The sequence below is a fragment of the Scomber japonicus genome, chromosome 7 (assembly GCF_027409825.1).
Source record: "Scomber japonicus isolate fScoJap1 chromosome 7, fScoJap1.pri, whole genome shotgun sequence".
NCBI lineage: Eukaryota > Metazoa > Chordata > Actinopteri > Scombriformes > Scombridae > Scomber > Scomber japonicus.
The window spans coordinates 14844941-14855958 of NC_070584.1; the positions used below are offsets into that span (position 1 = coordinate 14844941).

General features: G+C 40.2%; 1 protein-coding gene across 1 annotated transcript in view; it reads left to right on the forward strand.

The window, feature by feature from the left end:
* The window catches only part of trabd2b (TraB domain containing 2B), a 69369-nt gene extending 61140 nt beyond the window's left edge, over window positions 1-8229 (forward strand). The window contains exons 5-7 of the mRNA XM_053322460.1: window positions 4622-4718; window positions 7012-7290; window positions 7894-8229. Of these exons, the coding sequence (XP_053178435.1) occupies window positions 4622-4718; window positions 7012-7290; window positions 7894-8128 (611 nt within the window). The 3' untranslated portion in view covers window positions 8129-8229. The remainder of the gene's footprint in view (window positions 1-4621; window positions 4719-7011; window positions 7291-7893) is intronic.
* Window positions 8230-11018: the final 2789 nt, after the last annotated feature.

An 11018-nucleotide genomic window follows, 5' to 3' on the forward strand; every position in this document is an offset into this window, starting at 1 on the left:
AATGTCTCTTATAAATTAACGTTTGATATACTACAAATGTGTTTTGCCAAATAACTGCCTGGCTCATGTTCAGTTGCATTTTTTGATAGAGAAGGAAATGCTGTGGTTTAGTACAGCATGGTAGACATTAGGGTGTTATCTGGGTGGACGGTAGGTATATTACAACATTATTTGCTTAAAATTTAATTTAAAGTCGGAGAAAATTGTGCTCATGGTTAAATGTAAATCTGGAGAGAGAGAGAGAGAGAGAGAGAGAGAGAGAGAGAGAGAGAGAGAGAGAGAGAGAGAGAGAGAGAGAGAGAGAGAGAGAGAGAGAGAGAGAGAGAGAGAGAGAGAGAGAGAGAGACGAGAGAGAGAGAGAGAGAGAAGAGAGAGAGAGAGAGAGAGAGAGAGAGAGAGAGAGAGAGAGAGAGGTGTAGCAGCATGTCTCTCCAGACTCCAGCCATGTCAGCACCTCTTTATTCAAGTTACCACTGTCGCAAACCTAAATTATTAAACCTAAAATTCTATGTACTAAGCCGACACAAACCAAGAAATGAGCCAACAGGGTCATAAACGAACACCAAAGAGCTCAACACCACTGAAGGCCACAATGAGGTGCACAGACAACTTTTTAGGGACAACCAATCCAACCTCATGACAACAACAACCTTAATAGATAAGTGTGGACACATTGGCACTTGTCAATCAATCCAGCACAACAATATGGCCAATGCATGCACCAGGGACACAAAGGTAGGATAATAAACTTTGATTTACTCACCAAAGCTGACAGCTCAATTGAAGATAAAGGCAGCAAGGCGGCTCTTCCTCAATGTCTTTGCGGATGAAGTCATGCAGCTACTGAATTAGCTGACTTTCGATAAGTTGAGTCGCAACTGTCTCATGGTGTCCCTAGAGAAAATGATGGATGGATGTTTAAAAAGAGGTACAGAGTGGTAAGCTCAGACTTCAACTTTACCTTGTTTACTACAGGCCATAGTTTCACAGCACAGGCAGCCTCAGATGTGGGGAATGAGGGGACAAAATGTGGGGAGAGTGAGCAAACCAGCTTTGCAGCAATCAGAAGCTCATTCAGTGAAGTCCTCTTTCACCTGAGAGATGACTGTGTGGGCACGCACCTGTTTTCCTGCACTTATTTATTATGCTGCTCAGTTGAGCTCTGACAATTTGGGCAGCGACTATTACCTTTCCAACTAATTTGAACACAATTTCACAGCAATATTGCATTGTGAGAGGGGCTACCATAGGTCTACTGCAGACACAAATCAGAAAAAAAGCAATCTTACGCAACAAGGCAGGAACCAATAAGCATGAACTAAAATCCTAACACAGATGGCATAATACAGTTTAGGAAGAAATAAATGTGAAAATTGATACTAACATCATTTGGTATTTGAAGGGGAGTGCTTAAATATAATCTTAAAAATGTTAATGATGGAGAAAGAGCTGCAAACAAAGAAGAGCTGAGTGGTTACAGTGCATGCCATATACCAGTAATGTCCCTAGTTTGAGTCTGGTAAGGGACCTATGTTGCATGTTGTATATCCCCTTCTCTCTCTCCTTGTTTCCTGCCAGCCTCTCTGACACCAACTGTCCAATAAAGACAATCTCAAAAAATAATCATTTTGTGTGTGGTGGTAGTGAAATATAGCTCTAGGAAAAGTTTTCAGTCCGTGTAACATTTTCCTGTCTCTGCTAAATTGAATCAGCAGTTGCATTCCAAGTCACGTCTGTGTTTCTGGAGGTATTTATCTGTATACCTGTTACTGCTATAAGTCATTTGTAAGAACTTTACACACAGCTGCAGCATGTTTTATAGTATGCTACCAGTGCATTCAGCCTGCAAGCTCTACGTGCAGCAGGAGAGCGATTAGGAGTCAGCTGACCTCTCATTACGTCTTTGCTAATGGAGCTGTTTGTTGGTCCCACTCTCTGCTTCAGAAGCGCCACATTGTTTACTGTCTGAATATTCCACAAACAAACACACTGGCCCAGCCTCCACAACACACAGTCATCTGTAAGGAAAGAGCTATTATCTCTGTGCCCAGTCGCTTACCCACACACAGGGATGAACCACAGACATATACAGAAACAAACGATACACATCCCACAGTTGCCAGATGAAAAGATTGTGAATAAACTTAGGAACCCAGAAAAACATTTTGTTTGCTTGACAAATTGTGCCAACTCATGGGGAACTTTGTAATCCCTCAGTTTAAGTTCAAACATGGAAGTTAGCAGCAATTGAAAAGTGGTGTTTTGCACCCTGAGAATGACGGTCTGTTTGTGTGTATAAGCATGTGTGTCTGTGTGTGGATTTTCATCTCTGTGTGTGTTTGTGTGTGTGTGTGGATTTTCATGTGTGTGTGTGTGTGTGTGTGTGTGTGTGTGTGTGTGTGTGTGTGTGTGTGGGAGGAGCACATGTGCATGTTTTTCTGTTTATTCGTTTGGTCTTGTTTTGTAGACAAAAGTGTTTGTATTGTTTGTTTATACAGTAGGATGTTTAAGGAGTGGGTGTGTGTTTGTCAGATGTTGTTTACAGGATCCTGAAAACAACAAATGAATGAATATTTAGCAGAATGAATGTTTAAAAGATGTCAAATTTAGAGCAGGTGTGTCTCAGACATGAAAACATGATGTCATCCACCGGCTGTGAAGGGAAACGATCTCATCACACAAACAAACAAACACACACACACACACACACATACATAACAGCAGGGCGAAGGAAATCAAGTTAGCACATCAAACAGTTAGCTTGACCTCAGACTCAGCAGACACAGCAGAGGTGTTCCTCTCATGCCCCCAGCCCTCAGAAATTAATGAAATAGCTTCTTGACACAGATATTATGGTGGTTAAATCTGTCAGCATGCAGTCAATGAACAAGCTGACTTGGCCCCAATGACCACTGACTGTATGCTAGATGTTATAAGTTGCAACATAAATCAACTGTAGAGTACATATTTTGAAATTTCTCCACAAGCATGGCATCATCAGCAGGCCACATTTAGCTAAATGTGTTTACCATGTTGAACATCTTAGTTTAGCATGTTAGCAGCTGGGGCTGATGGGAATGTCAATAGTTTTGCAGGTATTTGGTCATAAAGGCAACATAATTGAATAAATTAAAAATCTGACCTAACGATGGTGTTAATGTAACTTCCTTTTTTCCGTCCTTATTTTCTGTTGAACAGTATATTGGACATAGAGAGAGGTATTTGTTATTTTCCTATTAAAGTCATCTAATCTGAGCGTTGCTTTTATAGGTGCATTTTATTTCATTGTCAGGATCACATGTAACTGTTTGTTTTGCTGTCTCAAGTTTCAGTTTTAAAAGCACCTGAACCTTCTTAAAGAAACAAGGATGAGAAATATGTCCTCACTTCTACCCTTGTAAGGATATTCAGTCTGCATAAGTGTAGCAAAACAAGAAGACAGACACATACATACACAAATACATACACCCACCTTCACCTGGAAAAAAACTCACACTCTCTTCTCTGTGTAATCCCATCTGATCTTGCCGACACTCTCTTGTTAGAAGCCTCCACTCACTCTACAGCCTATCCCAGCGCTGCCTTTGAACTCAGCTGCCAAGAAAGTGTACACGGCGTGCCTCTTTCTTTGACTTTCAGGAATGATCAGGAACGTTGTAATGATAAAATTGGCAGGGGGTGAGGAGCTGAGTGGGAGCAGAAGGCCCTGACAAAAAGGCGAGTAAGAGACTCGAATATTGTCAACGTGCTGTTAATAAGCTAGAGGAGAGAACTGAGGTGTGTGAGTGTATGAATTCCTGTGTGTGCAAATTTTTTGCATGCACAAGTTTGTGTGTGAGTGCAAATATGAATTCTTCTGTTTCAGTGTGTGTGTGTGTGTTTGTGTGTAGTGGGTGTGATGTCAGGCTAAATTACAGTTTATTGCTGGGTTGAGTGACGCGTAGGATTATCGGCTGATGGGAGAAATAAATAAAAAACAAGCTTTCATCAGCGTGGGGCTGGGGCCCACATGTTTGATGTCAGACTGAAGGAATCATATACAAGGTGAAAGAGAGAGGGAGAGGAGTGGAGGAGAGGCAAGAGGTTGAGTGCCGACAATACAGGGTCATTAGTGAGTAACAAGTGCAAGGGCCCAGTAGATGAAGAGTGAGCTGGCATTTGAATAGTCCATGTTATCTTCCACAACCCTGTTTCTTGCCTCTGCCTATAGCAGTCAATGCCACAATCTAACAAAGTATATCAACACCTTGTAAAAATACCCTCTTTGGTGGGGAGGTTCACTGACTGCATCAACAGTGTTGAAGACGACAGGTATAACACTTGAAAGTATTCTTTGAAGCTAGCCAAGACTCTGTCATGTCACCTATGAGTGAGAATAAGAATATGTTTTAAGCCCTAACACCAAACAGAAATGGCACATCCATCCCTAAAGCCTCACCATCAGCATTGCAACCAATAGCAGAGTTTTAATGCATTGAAAATCACTGGGCAGTATGAAGTTTTTGTTTCTTGCATCGAAACATTTTCATGAAACACAATCCAGGTTGTTATTTTACAAAGACAGAAATGAACTCTCTTCTTTTAAATCTGTCCTGACCTTTGGCATTTTTTCCACTGTTAGGTCATTTCCTGGGAAACCGCAGTGTGCTGGACATCCTCAGGCAGGAGGGATACGAGATCGTACACACTGCTTCTGATCACCAGGAGCCTGTTGCAGAGTGAGTAAGCAGAGAGAAGACAAAGAATTACTAAGAAACACATGCAATCTGTTGCTGGGCGAAAGGGCAAAAGTATACGATCACTTGGGATACTAAACAGAAATCTGATCTCTTATTTAACATTATGGAATCAGACAAGGTTGATGATGATGGAACATACATATTATTTCATTTTGAAGGCAAAATAATTTGAATGAAATTTAATTATGGACATTAGATTGGTGAAAGACTACACTTTGAAAATCAGCCTTGAGAGCCCTCTAACCTGACAAGACGATAAATGAAAAAAGACAAGGTATTAGCATTGCCCTGATGAAGTTATGGTAATATATACTGTGAAACAGCGCGTTAGTGCACTCGTTTTTGGCAAGTATGTAAATGCATATGGATGTACATTGCAGAGTCCATCAACAGAGAGAGTGAGAGAATCTATCAACCCCACAAAATTTAACAAGTCCACATCTGTCTTATTCTCTCTAGAGTTGAGGCATTTAACCTCAGTGGATTTATTGAAGTGCAATGGAGATACTGTCCAAATTGTGTTCTGTAATAAATAAAGCTGTGTTATACAGGAATCCTTTGATACCTCATCAACTCCCTCACCTTCCTCCGTTGTTCCCTCCCTTCCTTCCTCCTTTTCAAATGCCTGCCAAAGGCGAGCTGCCAAAGGCGAACGGTGGTTCTGCCTGTTCTCAGCAACCACTGGTACCACGGTCAAAATAAACACACACATACAAATGTAAATGCAGGGTGAACTGTATGATGCACTGTGCCAAGGAGCAGTGGGAGCAAGGTTGTTCTGTACACGCACTCACACACCTCACACAGAGGCTTGGCTTCTGTCCTGCAGCATTTCTTCACAAAAAAACCTTCCACAATCCCTCTAAATGTCTGCGTGTGTGTGTGTATGTTTGTGTGTGTGTGTGCACCCCTAATCCTTGGCACAGAGCAACTCCCCTCTCACCTAGGGGGTTGATCCATGGGCCTGTAAAATGGTAACAACAGCCACTTGAATCAGGGTGAAAATGGAAAAACAAGGCACAGGGAATCTCTTTAAAAACAGTAAAACATCCCCAACCTTCCATCTAGCCAGGGCTTCTACAAACTTCTCACTGTAAATTACAGCTGTAAATGTAACCTCCCTATCTCCCTCCACCCTGTTTGTAGAGTTGTGGGCTTCAGCCAGTGGTTCTGGTTTAAAAGCTGACAAGTGGACTGACTTACTGTGGTCACAAAACACTCGCGTGAGCCGCACACACTCACAACCGCATGACCACACACTTGCACACGTGCGTGCCTGCAGACACTTCTAGCTCTGTGATGCAAGGTGACATAATAGGGGTGAAAAAACACAGCAGGATGGCTGGTTGAGAGGAGTTTATGAAAGTTTTTCGAAGCGACTGGCAAAAAGACTTAAAGAGTGATTATATGACTGACAGACGGCACAGACGAGAGCTGGGTTTGGCTCCACAGTTGCTTGACCGCAGGCCTGGAGCTATCATCACCCTGACCAAGACTTCAAATCCTGGATGGGGAGATTTTCAAGTCTGTAAAAGTAGAAGTACAGACCATCACATTTATTATGACCAGAGAGACAGAACTAATTATGAGTGAGCAGTTTTACTACAAATCCTGACATGATTTAGGTGTCCTTGTGGGTGCAGTGCAAATATTAATATTAGACATCAGAATGTAATTGAGCATCATAGCTCCCTCTTACTTTATTGATGTTTTACTTTCTAGTTTTTGTTTTAGTGACAATTTTTATAAGGTTCCCCCAGGATCATTTTGATGTACCACCTTGAAACATAAACACACATGCAAGCCATATTGAAATGAAAAGATCAAGGGTCGAGAAAGTATGAGTAATGGATGGAAGAAAGAGGACCATGGCAAAAGTTTTCGAGGAGAGGCCAGCAATTCTGGGTGGTCCACTTTGAACAGATGTCAGTTTTGATGCAACAGTGCAGCCACAAGAGTTACAACTTCCTCTAATGTTGCCTGCTTGGTATTTCTGCCACTCAGTACACCGTTTACAGGGCGAGGCATCCTTCATGGTGTTCATGTCCTTCAGTGGAGTACGGTGTTAAGTGGAAAGAAATACAGTGGTCAGAAACCACAAACAATAACATTCACTTTGAAATCTAAGAAAGGTGAAACAGTCCAACTGCACCTGAGAAACACAAAAATGTTGATTTTGCATCTATAAGTCAAAGTTTCATCATTGCCTCTAAATATTCCCAAGATGAGTATGACCTCACATCCCCTCTATTCTGATTGTCCTGTGCTTCAGGAATAAACCACATGAAGATCCTGCAGTACTGTCCAGTGAAGAGAGCACTGACATGAGCACTGTATCTCCAACCAACTGGCAGACCAGTCCAGCAGAGATGGAGCTGGAAGAACCAGATGACGCCCCTGGCTTCGGAGATGAGGTGCTGCCTCACATGCTGCTCCCTGACAGCCTGAGCCAGCTAGAGGAGTTTGGACGACACAAACGGCCTCGCAAAGTTAACCGCGGTCACGGGAGACCCCGCCTCTTCAGTGACCTGTGGGTTCGCATTGGAGATGGGTGAGATATCCATTATAGCCACTATAGTAATATTCACCTCCATAAAGTAACTTAAGGTATAACAGGAATGGTATTCATGTCAATAAACACTTTAATATAAAAACTTGATGAAGAAAAACATGGTTTTGTATTTGATTTAAAGTCTATGTTATAAGAAGTGAAAAAAAGCATTATAGGGTTTATTAGATATGTTAACAGACTTGTACAGAAAAATATATCTGGGAACTTTTTTTGGAATACAATTGAGATCACGAGGTTACCATCCTACAGGTCATCACAGGTCATGCCTAAAATACCTCTACAGTCACACAGAGAATTGCACATGTCTGAAAGTAGTTTAATGCCAATCAGAAGTTTCCAGAGCCCAAGGTGGCATCTTGTCAGAAGACAATGGAAGCCATCAAATATCCCGATTTTGCAAGCTACAACTTAATTTGGGTATTTTTGCTTAAAAACGATATGAACACTGAATTGATTATAAAATTGCCACAGATTGTCAGTTTTGCTGATCAACAAATTGATTAATCAGCTAATCATTTCAGTGTGTGTGAATCTGTATAGTTGCGGGCTGAACCCTGATTTGTTGTGTCCATCTTTCTCAAGCACCACCGCACCACCGAATGTGAGGATAATTAACGGTTATGTGACAGTGTCACCTCCACTGACTGGCCAAGAGCAGCACAGAAGGATGGACATCTACACCACAGAGAAACATCCGAGTCCAACTTCCTCCACTCCACATAATCCCAGCTCAGCCCAGCCATCCTCAGTCCATAGCACACTTACACTGTCATGTATTTTAGCCTGGCTGTTATCACACATGCTGTTCACGTCCTGACCACAAGACTCACACAGACAGACACTCAGACACTACAGCATCCATGGTCCATTCCAGAGCATTGGAATGTACCCGATAAACAAGGAATGACCACCAGCACATGCAGGCAAGAGACAGAGGAATATTTTAGTCAGGATACGACGCCCTGAGGCAGAACAATCCTGCTGGACGGCTCAGCTATTGCCAAAATGCCAAGCCTTTCAAGTCCTGAGATATGTGGAATAAGCTCTCAACCATGATACAAGCAATGAATGGACCATGTTGGACTCCAAAGGGTGGAGTCTTCAAACATAATGAAAATATTATAATAGAATAACAGACATAATAGCACAAGACCTGTAATTTCAAGGAGTTTGTGTGGTGGGTTCTTCTACCCAGTAAAAACTGTAATACTGTATAGAAAAATAAGATTGACATTAATATTGAGAATAGAAAATACTAATAACAATAACATCTATAACTCTGTGATAAATGAGTATGAATACATACAGTCAAACAGTACTGTGTAGGGGATGGAGCACTCGGTTGCCCATTTTTGTAAATTGTGCATTTTGTTCATAAAGAAATATTGTATATTTATTATTTCTGGAAGAAAAGAGTATATTTTCTTGCTTTTGAAGATAAATGAAAAAATAAACTTTGAAAACTAACCATGTGTAGCCTACTAAGATTTCTTTCTTCCCAAGAGATGCATCTTCGGACTGGAGCGTGAAGGACAAATCATGGAAGCTAAGTAGAATCAAATAAATCTGTAGCTGTCTCAAGAGAGAGAGGGAGAGACAGCAAATGAGAAACACAGATGAGCCCTGCATGTTTGTGAAATTAGAGATGGTTTTTAGTTAAATATTGATATTGTACTTTACATGTTGAGCGATTATAGAGCATAAAAGGTTCCATGCTTTGTTTCTTAGAAACATGCAAAACATTTTTATTAATGTTTAAAAAGCAAGAGCAAAATTGAACTTGAACTAAACATCTCTGTTTACAGTATGTATTCATCTATACTGAAAACATGCAAACATTGTACAGTAGGTGATCTCATTCTGCCATCTGCTGGCTAAAACAAAGAAAACAGTTAGGGCGAGAAATTGAAACCTCTGGACATGTGCCTCTAAATACTATTGATGCATTAGACAGATCCCATAGAGTAACTCTGAAAATAAGCACAATGCATAAAATAGTAAAGTCATTCAGAACTCAGGAGAAGAGCCTTTAGACTTTAGACTTAAATCAAGACATTTTGGTGTGTTTAAGCAGGTTTGAAATCAGCTGTGAATTGCACTCTTTCAGTCAGAAGTTTACCAAAAGGTTGCAGCATTTACTTTAGATAATAGCATAGCATAGATACATGAAAAGCTCAAGATGCGATGAAACAACAAAAACAAAACAAAAAATATTAAGAAAAACATGAAATACTTTAACAGATCATTATGGCCTTTTTTTCATCACAATCATTGTCTTCTAACCAGGTACAACTATTTAAAAATGTTTGTAAAGGCTGAATTTAACATACCAACACTGCAGACACTTGTTCAGGCCATGGAGATTTTGGGTCTCATTAATTATTAACAGTGGCTGGTCTTTCAAATTCCTCTCTGAAGTTGCTTCGTTACAATGTGCTGAGTATGATGTCACTTCAATAAGACCTAGATTATCCTTAATAGCACAAAGACATGAGAGCCCAAAAACAATATTTTCTCTTTCAGCTAAAAGCTTGTCAATAATCACACTGAATCACTGTAGGCTCAGTATGTCAATGGAGTGAAAGTCAAAACCAGGTTGATCAACTGAAGACATGGTAAATGGACACTGCTCAAATGATATTAAAACATGTAGTGATCATTCTGCTGAAGCACAGGCTCCTAAGTCTGATCAGTTTACAGGGTAAACTTTCTGAAATTGAAAGCCAGTGAAGCAGTTTTCAAATTCTTCACATTTCTCCATTCAGTGTATTGAAACTGTTTATTTAAACTGAATTGAGCTATACAGAAAAGTAACTTAAAATGAATGAGTTTCTCCATCCTTTTAAATTATTATAGTGAATGTGTTTGATGTAGAAATATAATATTATTGTTACATTTAAATTAGACAGCATTGTTACAACGGAGGAAATGATTTCAAAGAATTTGAAGATGAATGCTCTCCCCTCACAAGTATCATCAAGCTGCCCCTGTGCAAGCCACTTGACCCTGACAGCTGAACTGCTCAGGGGCAAAAGCAGAATCCTTTTTTAAAAACATAGTTGTACAGAATGAATCCATCTGCCTCCAACACACATTACAATGTTACATTATGGTACTGCTTACACCTTACTTAATGTAAATATAAGACAACATGGAGACAGTGTTATTTAAAAACACTAGCTCTAAATAATGTGATGATGATAATGTGTTGAACTGCTGCAGTTTGTCCTTCTACCACTGAATGGCGCTAGAGTCACACAATAACTTCAGCAACAGCACAAACAGCATAAAGCTGCAGGGGAACACTGTTTAAAGGCCTCATCGCCAGAGCCTGAAGACATGCAGAGAGAAAGGTAGGCACTGCCTTTTGGTACTACATCTGGATAGAAGAATGTTTATACAAACATATTTTAACCAAATATTATATGATTACGTGATCAATCTACATTGTGCATTTTGGATAAGCCCAGAAACTGGACCAACTGATCTAATTCGAGTCCACAAATCTAAATATAGTTCATATTGTTTTGTTGTTTGTTTGTTTTTTTATCACTAAGAGAGATGCAGACATTACAAAATGTTGGTATAAGAAATGTATATTCCTTTTAATCAATTTGTGTCACATTCGTTGTAATATTCATTTCATTATTCTGTTCATGTTATTGTTGCAAACTATCTGGGAAATAAAAGCTTAGTTCAATATTGTT